The 21,666-nt window shown below is 37.4% G+C and overlaps 1 protein-coding gene across 5 annotated transcripts in view; it reads right to left on the bottom strand.

Moving 5' to 3' along the window:
• Window positions 1–21,209, bottom strand: part of LPIN2 (lipin 2) — a 48,639-nt gene extending 27,430 nt beyond the window's left edge. For 4 of the 5 annotated variants that reach the window (XR_001292604.2, XR_001292603.2, XM_013942865.2 and 1 more), the window contains exons 1-3: window positions 11,438–11,703; window positions 4,950–5,150; window positions 2,279–2,374 (exon numbers count right to left, since the gene is read on the bottom strand). Coding sequence is in view for 3 of the 5 variants with exons in the window: in XM_013942865.2 (XP_013798319.1) it covers window positions 2,279–2,374; window positions 4,950–5,150; window positions 11,438–11,524 (384 nt within the window). In the remaining 2 variants the exon portion in view is untranslated. Of the gene's footprint in view, window positions 1–2,278; window positions 2,375–4,949; window positions 5,151–11,437; window positions 11,704–21,140 lie in introns of those variants that run through there. The other variant, XM_067290680.1, reaches the window with a different exon arrangement.
• Window positions 21,210–21,666: the final 457 nt, after the last annotated feature.

Genomic DNA, 21,666 nt, shown 5'->3' on the forward strand with positions numbered 1-21,666 from the left:
ACATCATACAAGAAATTAAATAGTATTGACACTTGGACTGAAAGAAAAACACTATGTCAAAGAGCAAAGGAGTAAGACAAAGTGGAACAAAATGAGTAGAGAATGAAATTTGCATGGGGGAAAAGAAAGGAAGGAAGAAGAGTTAGGGGCTCTATTTCAAGATAAGAAGTAAATACAGGATGCCTCTTACTTTGCAGGCACTATTATCAGGAGGATTAGTTATTGCTGCAGTCTGGAATGACACAGTGATCAGGAACGGCCAGAACATTAATACTACTTTTGATGTGTTCAAATCCTGGATTGCTATTAATTTAATATTAAATTCAGTTTTTCAATGAAGTTAACAGTTACAGACCAAATTTTGCTTCACTGTCTAGGAGGTGGAGAAAATTGGAGAAAGGAGAGCAAAATACAGCCTTATACAGCACAGATTTTGCACAGTGAAAAATCTTCAAATAAAATGATAGCATATAAATTCCTACAAAGTGGACATTCTATACAATTAGTGATAAATAATCTAGAATAATAAGACAAAATTCAAAAAACAGAAGCAAAACCAAAAGAAAAGTTAAAGAAAGTTTACTGAAAAATGATGCCTGAAAGTCACATTATAATAGTCCTGAAAGTATAATGCAAAGTATCCGTATGAGATGAAAATATACAAAAAAGCTTCATATACACTCTTCAGCACAACATATCACACCAAAAAGGAAAGCTTCTTGCTACTAGTCTCTGATTTGCATAACTGAAGTGTGTGGGTATTCTGGATGTCAAGACCTGAAAACAGCAAAGAGACCACTCGGAAGAAGCTTTCTGAACAACTCAGGGCTATGATGACAGCTTTAGTCTATATATATATACACTATAATTTAAGCATAATTTCAAGAACTGACCACAAGGACATATGTGATCATCAGCAGAAATACACAGTGAAAATCTCTAGTGGGGACTAAATACCAACTCAGTCTTCAGATCTGTAGCTAATTCATTCAATACTTTCAGCATGAACTATCAGCTTTCTAGAACACATTATACACAGATAAGGCATTCTTGTTAGAAATTAAAATATATAAAGCAAGTGCAATAGCCTCTTTAAAAACTTTGTACCAGGGACAAAGGTAATGGTTAACACCTATACTTTCTAAAAAGCAAAATAACAATAATAAAAAAAGACCAAACCATAATCTTAAGACTGATCAGATCTCATCAGTGACTGACAGGGCCTGCATCAATAAAGAATTGCTTTCAGTTTTGATTTTACTCATGGTGTATGCTAAAACAGAACCCAAGTTTTCTTTCTCTTAAGTATTATGATTTCTTTCCCCAAGATCATTATCATTTACAGTACAAGTCTTAAAGCTTTTTTTTCCTTCCAGTTTAAATGATAACTTAACTGCTTATAAAATGAGTGCTTCCTCCCTTCTCCCACAGCAAACAAGTGGTGCCATAACCAAAAAAAGTCGATTAAGCTGATTTCCTGTAACGGAAGACTCTGGTTCCTACTAGCAGGAGTGAATTCACGCTGCATTCTTTCCCTCACTGAGACAAGATATTTTACCTCTCCTCTAACTATTTTCATTGAACCTTTTGGAACTTTCTGTTTAAACCTTCTTTACTTCTATCTTGCTGAAAAATGCCAACAGATTCAAAAGTTATCAAAAAAAAAAAAAAGCTCAGGACTGACAGATATTGCAATTACGCAGGTCCTATATACTTAAGAAACCAGACTAAAAAGGAATCAGTATTCCCCTCTTTCTGAGTCTCATTAGCTTCCAGTCACAGAATGTCTTGGGAAATTAATTTTGGTATTACAAGAATTCTCAAGTTTGAGAAGCTATTGTTAACTGGTGAAAGTTTCATTGATAAATAGTGAAAAACTGTGCCAAAAATTATATATATATATAAAAATTGTGTCAAATTAAACAGACTTTATTATTATATGGGTCAGTAACACCAGTTGTAAGAACTTATGATAAAAAATTATCATAAAGCACTGCGATATGTATAACTGCAGTCAACAAGAATGAGTATACTAAAACAAAGTAAATAAAAATTCAGCAAGTCTTTCAAATAATTTCTAATCAGGTACTTTATTATCACTAATAATAAAATTCTACAGAATACCAAGCACCTTGGCAGCATATGAAAGCAATGTAGGATTCTGTCACAGAAAATCTAGCTTTCAAAACAGTTATAATATTGACAACATTCTATTAAGTATTTTTAACACATTGCTCTGTTAACATAGCATTGTAGTTATGAAGCACAAAATCCTTACATTTTCCTCCTCAGTTTCTTGTACAAAGAAAGCTTCTCCATTGTCACCCAGTTTCATATGAAGATCAACAGCATCACCATTAATTTCTATATCGATCTGCAGAAAGAGACAATATAATGTAAATAACTCAACTTAGGGGAAAGTACTGAGTGTGAGCCCCAGTTATGTCTCACAATAAACTTTATTCCACTGTATGATCATCACTCCTTCTTCTCCCTCTGCTTTTTGAAAGAAGTCTGTTATAACAGTCTTTATTTTGTTACCCCCCAAACAAGTCAGACTTTCAGGAGAGATTCTGGGCCTAACACACCTATAAGAAAAATTGAAGGAAAATTTTAAAACAGCTGAAGACTGAATCTTGCTCAACTACTTTGGTGAGCTAAAAGCCTAAATAATAATCACTGATTGAGTCTCTTTCTTTGGAAGAAAGCTGAATGAATGAGACCGTCCATGTTCACGTCCTTAAAGCTCAGCCTGAATTGGGGCCTCGTACAAATTTGAGCCTGAAATACTAAAAGTTCAAGATGACAAACTGGAAGCTTCTTGAAGGCTGGTTTTGTGTCTCTCTCTGTCTGTCTCTACATATGTATTTATGCATATTTTATATATATATACACACACACACACACACACACAAAAAGCAACCTTAACTCTATGGCTTCAATGGGATAGAGATTAGCCATGGTTATTTCTGCATTTCAGTTAATGTTGTTTCAGATTTTCCTGCTCATGAGTTTATCAGGGTATGAAACAAGACCACAACCCTTCTACAACCATTGTGGTTTTTCTAGAAGAAAAAATGTTTTTAGTCTCATAAAAAGGTACTTCACTTTAAAATAACTGCACAGGAGGGAGAGATCATTCCCCACATGAATGAAATAAAACAAAACCAAAGATATTTCTAATACCAAATTAAAACTATTGGCAGGTTATGTACAGTTTAGACACTTTTGTCAAAAGGAGACGAAGTGAAATTTTGAATGTATGTGGCATTCAGGCTGTAATTGCTATGAGTTATCTGATATGTATATTTCTCAAGTTGTAGTTCCCTGCCAATGCAAAAGAAAGAATTACACCCCAAGCCCTAGAGATTAATATTTGGAATGCTCACCAGTTAGTATTATGATATGAAATGGTCAGTCAAAAAAGGAAAGAGGACTAATTTTAAGATTAGCATATGGACTGCCAAGAAACGAAAATGCCAGAACGCTAGAGAAAGACATTGCCTACATAGTCTCATTCACTCTGATAAGAATAAAACCATTAGCCAAGGAAACCCAGTCAGAGGAGGTGATAAATTACAGATAGATATCCAAACATGGATGTGGACAATACCCAAATCCTTAAGACAACCTTTTTTTTTCCTCCCAAACGCTGAACTAATGGAATTGATCTGAATTTCATACTCATTGCACTACCAAACACAGTTTATTCTTAAAATATTTTCTTATATTTCCAGTTGAGTAACATGAGTTTTCAAAAAAAAAAAAATATTACTTCAGTGTTTCTTTCTTCAACCTTTACTTTATACCAATTTAGACAGACAAAAATCCCTAATTTTAGCAGCTATACACATTGATTTCTGGAGACTTCAGTATATGTCTTAAATACAGAGTTGAAACAAATATGTATATTTTGCTTTCCCATGCATCCTGAGACTGCCAATTAACCCTAGCCTCTTCACACGCCAGAGAAAAATGAGTATAGAACACAGTATTAAACATTCACTTGACTATTGAGAGAATACTTGAATGCAGAATGGCAAATCCAAGGAGGAAGGGGACAAGGACTTTACATTCAAGAAAAAGCTGAGAACTATGCCAATAACATCAGGTACGAAGAGTAGATGTTTCCACTATTCAACAACATTTTAGAGGTATCCAGAGACTGAAGTCCTCTCATATTTGATTCAGCTTCTCAGAAGGATAATCAGATTACTGAAGACATTTATCTATCTCAAGTTTCAGATCACTCCTGTTCTGTGTGTATCTTGCTTGTTACGTAAGCATTAGACGTTCAAAGCACTATACTACTTCTCATGTACCTCCCTGAAAAACTACTAATGTAATCTGTTGCAGAACTGGTCTGGAAAACAAAAACAAAACAAAAAAATCAACTAGAAGTGAATGAAGTGTAATCCAAGGGTTTTTTTTTGCTCATGGATATTAACAACTGCATTTTCTAGTGCATATCAGCATTAAACAGAGTTAATAAGGAGTAATACTTATGATAGGTCACCAGCTCTTAAGATATGCTCTATTTGTCCCCCAAACATGCCAAAAATAGTTGCTTGCAATATCAGGGGTCAGTCACATGGCATAAAGCATTTCCTTCCCAGCATATTTGAACTAGGTAAAATAAATAAATAATCATGTAGATATTTTAAGACTGTGGAGTCTATATACTTGTATTACTCTTCTTTTCATAGCTCAAGAGCTACCAAAGCTTTTCTTTTGCAGTACTTTTTTGCAGAGCCCTTAAATTACCACAGGAAGTTCTGTTTTGGACTCCAAAATTATCACTCTTGACAGCTTATATGAGAAAGTGCTCTGTACTTAATCAGTCTGCTAACTGGATACGTGGGAAGTGGAGAAGGGGCGGGAGGAGGGGAAGAAAAAAAAGGAATGCACTGATATTCGAAGCTTTGTTTCAGCCCACTTTCTGAACTTACCACTTTTTCCTTAGAGCGCAAGACCCCAAGCTTCCCAAAACGGACATGAAAAGGAGAACACTGGTATGTCCCATCCTGCTGCCGGACCACAATGACATCAATGCATCCTGAAAGAGTAGCCTGATTGATGCCTTTGTACAGCTCCTTCACAGTAACCAGGACTTGACCTGCAAGTTGTCCCACGTAGTTCATAGTCTGAGACTATGGGAGAGGAAGAAAAAAAAAAAAGAAAAAAAATGCATTTTTTTTTTTAATCAAAATAGACGTATATCATCATTTATCAGTGAGTCACTTACTTTAACAGGTTTAACACAAACATCTTCAAAAGTTAAAAGCATTTTGAGCCAGTTCTCATATTACTAACAAACTTCAGAGTTATAAAATGTTCTTAATCATAATAAGTTATTATTATTTCAATATTTTAAAGTAAATCTTAAAGTATGTAAAGTATGCAATTTTTAAATCCCAAAGGCCTAGATTCAAATGATGCTTAATTCCTCAGGTAAGCAGAAAAGACCAATTCATTTTCTGAACACTGCCTATTATTTAGTACAATTGATCTTCTGTTGAAAATGAAGGTACCTGTGCATCAGTATGAAAAAAAATCTAAGCATCAGGAAATGTTTCTGTAGAATTCCTTTATATATAACTCTTCCTTTACAGCTTTGTGTTTTCAAAACAGCTAAGTCACCTTAAAAAAAAATATCAAAAGATTTAACAGGAGACAGAAGCTGCCCAGAAGAGTGAGAGAGAGAATGTGAAGAAAAAACAGATGGAAAAAATCAATTTTTTTTCCTATGCAAGTAAAGTAAACCACCAGTGAATGTATTTCATCAACAAACAAGTACTGAAAACCTCTTGCAACACAAAATTATGAACTTGTCAAAGCCTTCTTGAAAAGCACTGCCACCCATCTTCAGTAGTTAAAACTGAGACAAGCAAGACTTCTACCTGCAGTAGAAGATGCCAGACAATCAAAGTTACTGAGACTCTTCTATTAGCTTCAGATTAAAGTAAAATTACAATAGGTATCATCTATAGTTACAATGTATACAACTTCAAGAAGCTTGTACATATACTTCAAACAGCTGTTGAAGTACAGCTTGCTCAGAGAAAACACTGTGAACCTAGCAGTATCAGGACCTCGCAGAACCTAGCAGTTCAGGACCGTGTCCTGAACTGTGGCCTAGTAGCTAACAACCACCACTATTTCTACAGAAATTATGTCTAAAAAATAAGCACCAAGTTCTAAGTATCACATTTTCATATGTGAAAAGCAAGTCCTAGTCAAGTTTACTCACTCATGTGCTACATTACTTTAAATGTACAGAGTTATCTTATCCACTAGCTACTTTCCACAGGTTTCACAGTTTCAGTCAAGTGAAAACAAATTTTTACAGTTTCCGCTGTTGTTCATACTCTCTGGCAGCAGAAGAATTAACAAGAACAACATGTAGATGAGGTGAAGAAGTCCATATTAGATGAGAGTGAAGAATTTAGTAGAGAATTCAAGAGAAGGAAGATACACAAAGAAAGATTATGCTATAATCAAACACTGGAAAGAAAAGAGAAATGCAAAGACAAAGAACACATGCAGTCACTTACTGAATACTGTCTAATCCATTAAAACACACAAGCGTCATTTTGAATGACTTAGTCATTTCAGACTAAGAATACAGTGTGAACTGTGACTGCCAAGAAGAAATGAAGACCAAAGATTTCTCAGAACACCTGAGCTTTGAAAGAAAGAGGAAGGAAAACAGTGAAGGTGTTCTAAGGGGAAGTACCCAGGGAGGATGCAAGTGCAACCCTTCCTCATTCTATCCTCCCGCCGAAAGACTGCTACAACCTCATTTCCAATACATTCAAGCAACTACATGACTCTGAAGTTAAGGGCATTATTTGGAAGAACAACGAGCCACTGCAGACAAGCAAAACACATAACACTGAACATATAACTGGGCTTAAATTGTAAAAATTTAATTTTAATATAGTATTTCTGCAAATAAGCTTAGAGTGGGTTTCTTTGTCTATATACTAGTTTATTTCTATTAGACTCTGAACAGGGTTTCAAACTCGATTCAAGACTGGGATTAGGATTTTTCTTAGTGGCTCTAAAGACGACTGTATATTGCACTACAAGAGTTCTTCCTCCTGATACCATTTTCATTATCTAGGTAATTACACATTTTTTTCAGTTCTGAACCTTCAAAGTCTTCCTTACAGTAGCACAGAGATTACTGCATTCATTCAGAAGGAGTTTGGGTTTTTGTAGCATCTAATGGTGCCAATATAATTGTAAATACGCAGGAGATTGAAAGTAGTTTTCATAGATTTGGGTTAGCTCTAGAAGTATTTTTGCCCCGCCTCAGGCTTCTCAAGCCTAACATATATTACCTAATCATATTTAGATTTTGAAAAAAAATTCCTACCTCTCCACAAGATTTTAAAGAGAAGATGAGGGCTTGCCTATCCAGATTTAAAACTCTTTTGAAATTATCCGCAGAATCACTAGGCTAGTTAACATGCTAGAGAATTTTTCTGCAGTAGCTTTTCTACTGGTTGGTGAAGACAAAAAGAACAGGCTATCAGAGTGTGACAAATGAGATTAGCTGAATGGACTCCCTATCAACATTGATTGGTAAGTAACAAAATTCAGTTTAATCTCTAAGCAGTTTCATATACAACTACAAAGTTGACTGCTTGCTAACAGAGATGTTTTGAGTTGAACTAGTAGCTCACTCTTGCCAAAAAGGGGAGGTCCCACTTCATCCCTTCCTCATCACACCCTTTTAATGAACTGATTTTACCTCACTGACACAGCTGGCAGAAGACTACCCATGTTTTTCTTTCACTGGGTTAATAAATTAGATCAGCTCACAGAGATGAGCATGTCGAACACCAGACAGTTCTGAGGCACGCTGCAGCACCAGAGAGCTGGAAAAAAAGACTGCAGCAGGGAACTGAACATCTTCCTTTTGACAAGTGAGCTATTATGTTCTGCAGCACACGGAATTGTAACCCAAGACAGAAAAGCAGCAATATCACTGTTTTACTGTTTAAACAATTATTCCTCCTATACACTGACAGCGAAACCATATTCTAAGTTAAGGGGAAAATTCGCTGGTGCACAGTCTATTGTGACTCATGGCTACACTTTGGCCACTTCCGGTGAGACTCTTATTGTATTGGTTTACATAGAAAAGTTGATTTCAAAATGCCAAGAAGGCTGAAATTGTTAAAAGAAATGTTTGGCACAATCAGGAACAGGAGTTCTTAACAGAATCTCCATTCTTTATATTTTATTTCAGTGAAAAGGACTTAAAGTGAACATTAGCAAGACATTTTCTATCATTTGAGTAGCAAGTATTTAAAGGATCAGAATATCACACCAGCAGCTAAGAACTGAGTTCAGTTGATAAATACCCTAGATTTCCTCACAGACATGGTAACTGACCTTACCTGACCGCAGCAAACCACCCATAAAACTCACAGGACTGAAAACATTCGCCTGGTGCATATATACTCTCCTTTTACAGTAAGGAAAGTTATTTCTTTAACAGATCTCGGTTACATTTGTCTAGCTCACAGCAAAACCACTTTTATGATCATACGTAAATAATACAACCTCTGTGCATGAAAAAGTTACGAACCTTTGAACTTATTAAGTATTAAAAACAAGATTTATAAAGAACAGAGCTCCTTATGACCTAAGTTTTACAGCAAATGTTGTCTTGTACATTGTCAGTAAATAAAATTCTAAATCAGACACTAATTTATACTATTGCCTATCAGGTTGTAGTTTTATTTTTTGTTGTAATATTAATTCATAAAGAAGGATTTAGATATTATCACCACAGTCAGAAGGAGTTCCCACTTTTCTATAGTGAAGGCACCAGCAGAAAAAAGGTGCAGGAAAAAAGGACCAAATATGTGCTGCATACATCAGAAGTGGTGGTACTTTAGTAGCTTTGTGTAACATAAGGCTTACAAAGCATCTTCCAGAAATAAGTAGCTTGCTAGCCCTACAAAACAACAACATCTAGCCACAGAGCAGTTATAATTGAAAAGCGCTACTTGCAAAGGCAGAGTCATGCAGGGGGAAAAAAAAAAAAAAAAGGCTATATCAGAACTTAAAAGGTTTTATCCACCTTTATTGATGCACATTTTCCTATTCAACAACAACAACAAACTGAAAGAACACGACCACATATTAAAAATTCAACTCCTAATGTAATGGTTCAGTTTGTGTGATAAAATATTTGCTGCTTAAGAAGGTCCAAACTGTTGCAAGCAAATGTTCGATTAGAAATAAAATATCAATACATACTTGAGAAAGATAAGATGTTACATTTAGCTCAAATGTCAAGAGAAAACAGCTAGGAGATTTTAAAGTTTAGGTTTTTGCTTTAAGTTTTATTGCATATTTTTTGGAAGCTTGAAGTGAGCAGTGCTGAATTTGACTAAAGATAGCAGCAATGTAACATATCTGTGTTAATTCTTGCAAACGTGATAGAAGTATCACAGATTAAGAGGCAAGGCAAAGAATTTACTAGATAACACTCCCTTAGCTTTTTCAGGCTTAAAAAACATTTGTTAAAAATGTCATTGTTCTGAAAGCAGAGAGAAGCTGACAGCAATTTACCTTCATAATCTGCTACAAGAAACTAAAAAGCATGCCAATTTCCAGTTCTGCAATTCAAGATAGAAGTCTGATGGAAAAGATAAGTTAAGCCAATGCTATTTGGCTTTTAAATTTTATTTATTTTGATATCCAGAGTATACACATTACCTGATGCAGCCAAGTTCCAAAACTCTGGATAAAAGCTAAAATTGAGTTAGCTCAGTACTGCTTACTCTTCTTCGATAGCAAATCAAAAAGCCAAGCAATAACTAAGAACCCACAGCAAAAAAACCAGTTTTTGTGACTTTTAGGGCACCAGAGAGATTGATTTTTGAATGTTTAAGCAATACTTCCCAGTTTACAAGATGAAAATATTAATATGACTACAATAAGTGCAACTGTAAGTGGGAAAGAGGAAAAGACATCTCTAAAAGACATTATATTATATCATAAAGAAAGATTTTTTTCTGGCAAGAAGTCATTACACAGCAAAAGACAAAACTGAAACTTTTTTTTTCTTGAGAACATAAAAGTAAATACAAAATAAGGAAAGAAAATGTTTACTTTAGAAGTTCAAAAGCAAAAAATAAAATTGTGTGTCTCCATCTGTAAAATACTCAGATCAGTCTAACTAAAATTAACCCTGCACATGTTGGTTGATTCCTCATGCCATGAGATGAGGAACAGACTAGCTCTCAGAAACAATGATTAAACAGTACTACAGCTCAGATTAAGTGTCTAACATATTCTACACAACAGATATCCAAATTAAACTTTCAAAACCAATCACCAGGAAATGCTCATGTTTGTATAACTTGAGATGGAGGTTTTGTGAAGAGATTTTATCCATGTAATATTAAGCAAAGACATTACTTTTGGCTACTACAAAACCAATGTGTTTTCCTGAATAATTTTTTACATTCTTTGGGAATACCCATATGCAAGCACACAACAGTCAAAAGGCTGTCCACAAACTTGCATTTTCTGTGCATTTGGAGCACTGCTTTAGCAAAGGCAAACCATTTTCTTTTTGTCATTCTGAAAGCCAACATGCTTGATACAGGTGTACCTTCTAACTTAATCCAGTTTCCAATAATTGACTGCAGTGCCTTGTACTGACCATTACAAATGCCTGGCTCAACAACATTAAAAAAGTAGCGCATGTTACTCAGAGGCAAGCTATCAGATATTTTTGCTCCACAGCAAGATAGTTTTAGTGGGCATGAATTTCAACTGTCACTGTAAAAAAGTTACTTAAATGTAAATCTTAGCTTACAACAGAGTATTAATATATCGAATTTATTTTGACTTACATTTAGAGGATTAAAAGGTAGTCTAACACCACATGATGTAAACAGTGAAGTTGCATTTGTTTTAAGAGATCAGGTAGAAAGGCAAAACAAAAATCAAGTATAGCCTTGATTTTCCTCAATTTATCTTTTCTTGCCTATATTTGCGTGTATATGTATTTATGAGGAAAGAGCTTTGCTTAACCAGAAGATTTTGTGTCAAGCATTTTACTAATTTTTGCTTTGTATCCTAAAAGTACTGGAGGAAAAAAAATAATGTATAAAACAGGACCACTGTAGCACCAGATCTACTTGTCAAAAAAAAAAAAACCCAAAGAACAAAAAAAACCAAAGACATCTTTGCTCTTAAGTAAAGATTTTAAGTGTGGTTTAGGGTTGCTCCTAGCACTGCACACAGCAGTTACAGAACAAAAATGGGAAATTGAGCAAGTCTGCTAAACACCTAATTAAAGTTTTCCATGTAGTATTAAGCACAGGCAGTAGATTGTTAGATATGTTAATTATGCTATAGGGAATGATGTACCCATACTTAGCAATAAATACATCAAACTCACCAAGATTCCAGAAGGAACCCTTTCATGGGCAGCAACAACAATTCCACTGAAGTCGTCTTCAAAATCATACTTCTCTGAGAAATGCATCTCAAACTCCAGCAAACTAACTTTCCATAGTACAGGTAAATACACAGCTTACAGTCATAACATAATCTTGTATCAGCATTTCTCTGTTTTCATAGAAGCAGAAGAATTATGTAAATCTTCTGGGCTGTAGTCTCTTAGAGAGAAATGTTTGGTATGCTTTCCCACACAGGGTTATGATTAAAAAGGAAGTGCTTCTTTAAGAAAACTCACATAGAAACTCCCTCACCAATAGGCTTTGCTTGAAATGTCACAGCCCCCTTGCACTCTCCGAGATAAGTAATAACATGGACAGACTTTACCATGTGTTTGCACTGATAGGTAATGATCTTGTACATACGCTAAGTCACATGACTTTGGGTGAAGCTTCCATGGAAAGAAACAGGGATTTAGTTAATGATTCTTAAGCCATGCCTACATTGGCTCACTCAGAGACTTTTCACGCCACTGTTACAACTCCACCACTTGTAGCAACATTGGAAGTTCTTGTTCCGCCAGCAGCACACAGAATTAAAGAGTGCCACCTGCCACTCTGTGCTCCCTGCTGCCTCTGCTGATGGTTTCACTGAGCTAGCTTTGAGAATTTTACAGGACAAATCTGATGACTGTTCAAGGTTTGGTATTTGTGAAAATTGGGGCTACTTTTTTTTAAAAAACTGTTACAATGTTATTTTAAAAGGGGAAAGTGATAACTATTCTGGTGCAAAGTTTATACTAAAAGCATACGAAAATAAGGTACATCAAAATAACAATTTTTTCCTGTGGAAATTTTCCTGCTTTATTTAAACCAAATTGTTAACGCAGTATAATTTGGGTGTGCAGACAATGCATATGAGTTTACTGTATACCTAGCTCCATGACTGAGAATAAAAATTAATTTTTGATCTGAGGAATTTTAAAATAGCATTAATTTTCTAAATAATATCATGGCTATGTGAAATAATTGAGGAAGCACAGTATTATAAAGAAATAGTACTACCCTTGAAATCTAGAAATAGGAGACACATTTGCTGAGAACCATTCTCTGAGAAAATATTATATTTCCTCAACATAGACAGGTTCTTTCACAGTTCTTTCATTAGCTTAAACACATGCATCTTCCCCCCCATGTTACTTTGTGTCTGCTATAGAAGACTGTGCAGGTCTACTTCTTGAATTAGAAATGAAAATAGTCTAGGATTCTGCTACCACTTTCACTCCGTCCTCCTCTAAGAAGTTTTCTTAACTGATACTTTAAACTCTAATGCAGGGACAATGAATCACTTATTGGATGCAACCAAATGGTTTCTGGATTTCTAAAATAATACAAGCACTACACCCAAGGCCAAAATTAAATCAATCTTGATGACAAACTCCTAAACTGAGTGTTGGAATTGCTACATCTGCAGTAAGGTTACAATAAACTGCTACTATTACCGGGAGCTTTCTTTACATACTGAACAAGTTTACATTTAATGTGGCTCTTCACAGGAAAAATCACCAGGTTCATTAGCACAGATGTGACAGTTATTCATAAGATATTAAGAATAATAACTATGACACTCAATTTTCCTCTGCTTGTTCACCATTCTTGTCTGTATCATGTGTGTTCCATTAAAATATGGGAAGAAGGGAAGTTCACAAGTAGAGTGAAAATCAGCTTTGTAAGACACTGATTCTTTTCAAACACTTTTGACTTAGCTTTATGTTATTTTTTGTGTACAGTTTTCTGTCATATCAATTATATTTTAAAATTGTTCAGTATTTCAGATTGACAATTTCTTCAGTTTATAAAAATGTTTTTGAAGACAGTCTTTCTGGAACACAGGCAAAATTGCAGTAACAGCATTAATTTCTCAGCACCAGCAGTAAGATAAGATTTAGACAGGTAGTAAGTTTTGCACACTAAATAAGCCTCCTTGGCTTTTATTTCTCAACATTAATAAGCTAAATAAAATGTAATCCCCCTCTGAGTAAGTTTGTTTTTAAGTACTATGTTATTTACTTACAAGTTACACAGGAAAATTAGCTTCAGTTTTCAAAAGCAAATACCCCAAATTTAGGAAGTATTAGAAGTAACGTCTTCCATGCAGCCTTGGTCCAGCTCTTTGGTGTGAGCGGAATTTACTGTGGTTTAGCCCCAGAAAGCACATATGAGTTTCTTCATTAGCCTCATGGAAGGGAATACTGCTGACAGAGATCAGTCAATGTCCTATAGTCTCTTCACTGCTCTGTGTGGGGCTACACATCTTATCTCATTGCACATTAATCAAAAACCCTGATACAAAGTATAGTTTCATTTTTAAATGGTATTTTTCTATGGTAACCTTCATAATATACTGGAGTGCATTCATTTCTTTTTACAGCATCCCAGAGAAATGCGGTACTATTTTTTTCACCCACACAATGGAGAACTCTAGCCAAGAGACTAAGAATTAAAAATACATATTTTATTTTAGCACAGTTAAAACTTGACCTTAGAGAGTTTCCTTGCATTCTTTACCTCTTGATATATTCAAAACATTGCTTCCATAGGATTTATTTGTAGCTGCAAATCAGATTTACATACCCTAGTTGATCACTACCAAAAAAGAAAAAAAAAAAATCTGATTGCCTGTGAAAATTTCATTTAAGTGATTTGATTGTACTGTATAGGAACTGCAGAAGAAGCGTGGCTAAAACACAGCTACAGGACTTCTTTGCCCAGCTTTCATCTCTGTATGTCCTTCTAAGTTCTGGTAGGAAGGAAGCAGGAATCCTATAGACATCAGCTTCTATCAGTACACAATCACAGTTCACTCACAGATTGAGGTAAATTTGCTATGAATGAGATAAATCTACCATTCTGTAATTAACAAATCATAATACATAAACAAGCATGGGACATCCTTCATCCAACTTTTCACTAAATGAATGTTTTAGCAAAGTGGGGATTTTCCCCCCTTTGAAGCCTAGGAGTTTTCTCAGAGAAGATAATTATTTCGATACTGCCTACATCTTCAAGAGGCCTGGAATCTTTGGGTGCACCGCAATGACCCCTATCATGTGAGTTAAAACAGACAACTGGCACAGACTTTTATTCTCCACACAGATCAGAGACATTCAGCAAATACCTGATTTCTGCTAGCAAAAGGAGCAAGTGAGAATCTCAGGACACCAAGATTCATTATAGACAGGGGAACGAGCACACATACCATCCCTTCCATTGTACTTATTCCTCAAGCTTGATGACAACAGCCTGTCTCCTCTTTACCCTTGGCTCCTTGTCTCATTTTACCCCTCAATGCCAGGCTTCCTTGCTCAGAAGATCCTAGTTCATTTTGACAGGCTCTATATCCCATTTGTCTTCTTCACTCCATCCTACCCCAAAACCCTTTTCCTTTCCACATCAACTGACTCTTAAGCACCACAGTTCAGTCCCACACCTCATGCTTTCACTGGAAAAGGACTTTTCTCCCCAAGCCCCAATTCTGAACCCTAAATTCCATCACACTTGTTTTCAGTCACAGTCTGATTTTCAAAATATACAAAGAAGAATCGGGCACTTTACCACTTTGTTTGCACCCTAGAGACAAATGTGACTAGTGCATGAAAATAAATAAATTCCTGTATCCAAGTTCTTGATGCTAGCCCTGGCCTGAAGCACCTGCCTACTGAAACTGGAAACGAACCTCTGGTCTGTCCATCCGGGGGTAAAACACATTCAGTACAGCATCTTTGTTACAGTTAGCTGCAAAGGTCTATCCATACCGATCACGGACTTCTAAGCCTATTTCAAAGGCTAATCACTTTGCTGTATTCAAATAAATTTACATATGAATAACAGAAGATATCCTGAATAAAGACCATCTGTCTCAGATCCCTATGGAGGGGAATACCAGGACTTTTCTAAGAGAAAACAGCTAGAGTTTTTCCTCTAGTACATAGAAAACATATCATCGAGTTTCACCTCTTATAAAAAAACCCCGAATATATTTGCTAAAATTCTCCACATAAAGCTGAAGATGCCCAATATATAATTATGTGTGATGAAATTTTCCATTTTATCAAAGTTACATGCTACTAAAAATCAAGTTCTACTCAAAAATGGTGAACAAAATGAATAGGCAGTGTTACCTGCTTCCATTATCATTATCAGATGTTCAAAAAATATATATAAAAATAAAGAAAAAACCCTATCACAAGTAACTATAGCATGGTACAAGAATCCAAGCAGTTAACAGATATTGGAGAAACACTGCTGATACAAAAGCAATGCACTGCCCTCTGAACTGGTGTGATTAAAACAGAATAAAATCAGATGTCTAGTTTTCCATCTGCACAGCAAGATGGTAAATTCAATCCCTGCATGATCTCCCATCAAATAAAATCAAGAGGCATTCAGCTAAGACTATTCTTCAGTTCAACTGAAAATTTTTATATCACTAAGAAAAAAAAATATAATAGCAAGAAAAGAAAATACACAGTTTACTTGGGCTTGTCACTTTTGTAATGTCTCACCAGATACATCTGTATGATCTACTCTGAATCCTCTGATTTCAGTATTAGCGCACCCTTGCTTGTTTTAACATGAGTATTTTCTTCAGTCTTTTTAAGTTACTTTTTTTTTTTTGTCTATAAAGGAACTGCAGTGAGAACAAACAATACTTTAGTAAGAGTCAAAACAATGAGTTTATTGATGAATTGATCTGTTCAATCAAAAAAACCCTTAATTTACATGCACACACAAAGTTCTTACACAGATGTAAACCTTAACGTCCTTCAAGTTACTGAGAAGAAGTAACTGGCTACCTCAAGACTGAACGCCTTCAGAACCTGCATGTGCATATCCCTCAGAAGTCTTCCACCATACTTTGACAGATATTTATTTCCAGCAGCACAGACTCTTCTACAGCTACATCATCCTTGGTTGAACTTCCTTCCAGAAACATATAACAGAAACCAAATTTTCCAAATATAAATTCCATCTGTCTCATTTTTACACGAGCTGGAAGAAGCAGATGAAGCTTTACTTGTATATTTCTAAAAAGCACTAAACACCTCCCTAATGGCAATCCCTTACCTATGCGCATTTTCCATAAGACTAAAGTTTCTTGCCATGGACCTCAGGTCAATTTATCCTTTCTTCCAACCTTCCAGCATTTAAAAACAAACAAACAAGCATCCATGCATATTTAAGCATGAAAAAAATCCTGAATTCTTAGCAGTGAATAATGTGATTACCTTCAGTATGGATACCTGAATATAAGATAAGATATGAGACTAGGACATATCTTCAAGTTGACAAGAAACTCCCCAGAAATATATTTATTCTGAGAAACAGATATAAGGCATACCCTAAAAGTTCTACATCCTTAATTTTAATATAGTGTATATAAACAAGAAACCTTCTTTATTTGGTAGACTCTCATCATTGTTATTTGAATTGCTGCACATGTACCAAATAGAAAAAAATCCATGAATTTAATCTGCATATAAGACTGCTATTTTATTAGAAAATTAAGTAAAAATGCTAGGCATCCAGAATTCCCCCACAAAGGTATTGATAACATTGAGATATTGGAATGAGGAAGATTAGATATAGCTGAGCAAAGTAGCGTATGCTCACTCATTCACAAAACAAAAGCTATTTATATTACTGATCAAGTTTTAATGAATGCAAAGTCATGTCTGCTGAAAGATATGCCTGCTCACCCTTAGCATATGGTAGCATGTCTGCACCATCTATATGGGACACCACAAACCTGTCAAAAGCAGCCTCACAGATTCCTTATTTCTGCTAACATGCGCACTTTTTATCTGGGGAACGAAAGGCACGAAGTCACCACCAAGATATTTTTTAAAGATCACTATGCTTCAGTTCTCATATCAAACTAAATTCTATCATTAGTCAAGTGAGAGAGAATTTATTTCATTTATAATGGAATCCCAGCTATGATTCATTATTTGAAAAGTTTCTTTGCAAGAACCTTGCAAAGAGTCCTTTACATATTTCCTTCAAAAGGCCTTTGATAACCATCAACCCAGAACAAGTACGTTTCCTGAGAACAGTTATGCAGTCTGAAAAGACTAGTAAGTCTAAAGACACAGCCTAAGATTGGCTTAGCATGTGCTGACTTTAGCCACACAGACTAATAATAGAAAAGTCTCCAGTGCACCATATTACTTACAATATTTTAAATCTCTGGTCTTGAACTTAAGAATTTTGGATAAAGAAAGGGACTAATTTTTTGGTTAAAATTCTTATCCCTTCACTCAGTACAGATGACAGCAATAAGGAAGTCTCCCTTAGTTTTGGGGAAAGCACTGAATGACTCCAGACAACTTCTGGTGGTTACTGCAGGTTGTCAACTGACATTACTGCAAAGCTGAAAAACTGATAACAATAAAATATTTTACCAGGAAGGAGAAGCTTGACGTTTACTTCAAAATTCCCTTGAAGTACAAGCACAAGAAAACATTAAATTTCTGTGCTTCCCTTTAAGATTTTTTTTTAAAGAAACATTCATTCTCCCCCCATCCCCCCCCACAAAAAAGGGGTACTTGAGCTCAGTCCTCAAATACTGAGATATTCTGACTTAACATGACAGTTTCAGATCAAAACAGCCTGGATGCACAAACAGAAATGTAAGCACTAATGTTACTAAGTACAAGAATGTTTGTAACAACCAAGATGAGTTTTTATTTTGCCTAGCTATCCTCTCATTTTTAAATGAAACAATCTTTGCAATGGCAGATACATTGTTACTATGCTTGAAGTGGATAATTCTAGTTACATTTTTTCAATTCTCTGTATACCTACTCAACTGAGATATTTACGGAGGTGATCTTTGTACTGTTGTAGAATCTTAAAATACAGCTTAAATCAGATCAAAGGTTCATAGAGTAAGTACTCCTGACTAGCACCGCCAGATGTAAGAATCTTTGGGATACAGCATGTTACATGCAGTACTTTTGAGTATGAATACATTTTGAGAATGAATACATTCTGAGAATTTGCCCAATACTGTATGAACACATCTAACACATATGGTTTAGACTAGCATCTGATCATAAACGTATCACCCACTATTTTGTATAAATTCAACAGCTTTTCAATGTAGATGCCCTTACTACGCAATACTAAATGAGACACCAGAAGCTGTCCTATTATGCCTTTCAGACTGTTATGTATAATGTATTTGCAATTCATGATATATAAAAATAACTTTTAATCATTGTTTATAAGCCAAAGCTTTTTTAACAAAAAAAAAGGGGGGGGAATATAAATGTTCTAACTCAGCACAGATATTCTGTGATCACAGACAGAGACCTTCAAGAGCTGTTCTCTCCATTTTCCCCACATGTTGTGATCCTGCACTTAAAAAAAAGAAGATGGAAAAAAGAAGAAAATTCCAATCTGAAGTATTAACCATGCAAGCATCTTTCAGGAAAAGAGGAAGAAATTCAACTAATTTAATTTCTAGCTTTAACAGATGTTCCCTGTGTGGCTTTGAACAAAATACTTACTTCCACTACCAGCAACTTGATCTGATCTAATTAGATTGCAAGTTCTCTGGGGTAGAGACAGAGTCAAAAATCATGTAATACAAAGAAGGGCCACTGTTTGGTGTCTCTGGCTCTTAAGATAAATAATGGGATGTCAAGTGCAATAAGTGCAGTTTATAGATCACCATACTTGATCATGACTTCACAGGAATGAAAAAAAAATGCTGGAGGTAGAAAGAGAGGACAAAAAGTTCTCTACACTGTGATACTAGAATGTTTCAAATGTACTTTGTTCTAGTTTATGAAAACAAAGAACTTAACTTTGCAACAATCTGAAACATTAAGTACTATAAATAAGAAAGACCCAAGTTCATACACCAATGTTTTGGGGGCCAGTAAAAAACATATTTTAATACATTTAACCAAAAATCTATGCTATAAGCTTAATAATTTATACTGCAATTGCTTACCACAGCCTTTCAGCACCGTTCAGTGAAGAATAACAGATAATGTAGCATTTTACTCAAACTCCCTGACATCCTGAGTGATCATGATCATTTAGAAACAGCTTACCAGTTCTAATATTCTACTGTCTAGTAGTAATACATTTTTAAAGAGCACCTCAAAGATCATTCCTTCACTCCACCCAAAAGAGTTCCTCTTCCTTGATTTTTTTTTTTGTAGGAAGTGGGGTAATTGTTTACATTCATGTATGTTCTTCCTAGTGTACATATAAACTATGATTATGTATGCATATATACAGAGTAACATGACTGATTGCCATGCCCACACTTTGTGTAATACAAAGTGAAAGCATATGGGGGCTTCTGATTTTTCATTTTGACTAATGAGCACCTGTACATTCTTAAAATGTGTAAAACAACACATTTTATCTCTTCCAGTGTATTTTGTAAACATTAAAAATACAGTATTCAAAACTGTCCTGAGAAACACTGTTATGTCTTAAAAAATTACTGAGTTCTGTAGAATTATCTTTTATCTTCTTCCCCTCAGAATGGATCCTAAAATAGTACCTGTTACGGGATATGGCTAATAAATGCATTTTCATAAGAGCAATGAATTTTTGTTTGCAAGAGTCAGACAGTGTGTAGATCACCTTTTGTACAACTAGCCCAACTGCATCTGTGAGAAAACATTAAGTGCAGGCAAAGCACAGGTAAATTTATCGCATCATTTTGCTGGATGAAAATGCACATTTAAACAGCATATTGCCTAGCTCTGTTACAAACCATTGATGTCTCCAACATGCATTCAGTAACCACTTAACGAGAGGAAAAATGCAGTTCACACAAAATAACTTAGACGGGCACTTGGCAAAAACTCAAATGCACACACAAAGAACGCAGACAGTGTACTTCGCGTGATTAACACTTCATACTCCCTCTCCTAGGACGGATAAACAGACAAAACAAGCGCAAACCCAGGAATGCCCTGCAGCTAAGCAAGTTAACAGAAGCAACCTAAGAAATTCATATCCGTGAAATGGAAGGAGCCAGGGCAGCGAGGCATGTATCACGGCTTTTAAAATTGAGAGTTGCAACATTAAGCAGAGCCAATAAAATTGACGCTTCAAAACGGTACACTGCCCTCATGTCACCACAGGGCTGGAAGGCGCTTCCAGAGGTCACCCGGCCCCCGCCAGCAGGGCGGGCAGAGTCCTCCCCGCTGTGCCAGACCCGTCTAACGCCTCCGGCAGCGCGGAGAAGGGAGGACGACTTCCCCCTTCCCTCCAAACGCGCACAGCGGCAAGTGCCGAGGGCAGCCCAGCTCCTACGTGCCCGGCGGCCGCCTCCGCGCCCGGCCGGGGCTGCGGGGAGCGCAGGGCCGAGGGCGGCAGAGCCACCACAACCGCCGGCGCTGCACGGCCACCCGCTTCCGAGCGGCCGTTAAGGGCGGGGGCGCAGCGGCCGTTGCTCGGGGCGCGCGCGGGCGCCCACCACCGGAGCCCCCTGTGGGGCTGGCGCGGAGCGAGGGAGCGGAGCCAGCCCCACACCCGGCCGGGGGGGGGGGGGAAGGACTGGGGGCAGCCCCACGGGCTTGCTCACTGCCCCCCGCTTCGCACCTACACACACACCCGCCGCGCGCGCCCCCTCCCCAAGCCGACTCGGCGGCAGCGGCCCTTCTCGCTTACCTCGAGCGAGGCCAGGCAGGGCCGGCGCCAGGAGAGGGAGGATGGATGGATGGATGGATGGGTGGATGGATGGGTGGGTGGATGGATGGATGGAGACAGGGAAAAGAAAAGGGCGGGGGGGAGGACTGGGGAGAGGACGGGGAAGGAGGAGAAGGGGAAGCAGCGCCCGGGTGGATGCGAACTGCGCCAAGCGGCGATGGTTGGTGCAGCTCGCTCGCACGCGCAGCGGCGCGTGCACGCCGGCCCGCGAGCGCGCTGCGGCCGGCGGCGGGGCCGGGGCGGCGGGCGTGGGCGCGCGCCGAGCTCCGCCGAGTGGCCTCGCTCCCGCCCCCCCCCGCGCCACGTGATCGCTGGAAGGGGTGGGGCGGGCGCGCGTGGTCGGGGCGGGGCGGCGGCGCGCGTGCGCGGCCGTTGGGCGGGAGCGGCTGCCTTGCGTTCCGCGGCGGCGGCAGCGCTCGCCCCGAGGGGCCCGCAGCAGCAGCAGAAGCAGCAGCCGCCGCCGCATTCCGAGTTGTGCCCGGGGGGG

The sequence above is a fragment of the Apteryx mantelli genome, chromosome 2 (genome assembly GCF_036417845.1).
Source record: "Apteryx mantelli isolate bAptMan1 chromosome 2, bAptMan1.hap1, whole genome shotgun sequence".
In the NCBI taxonomy this organism is placed as follows: Eukaryota; Metazoa; Chordata; class Aves; order Apterygiformes; family Apterygidae; genus Apteryx; species Apteryx mantelli.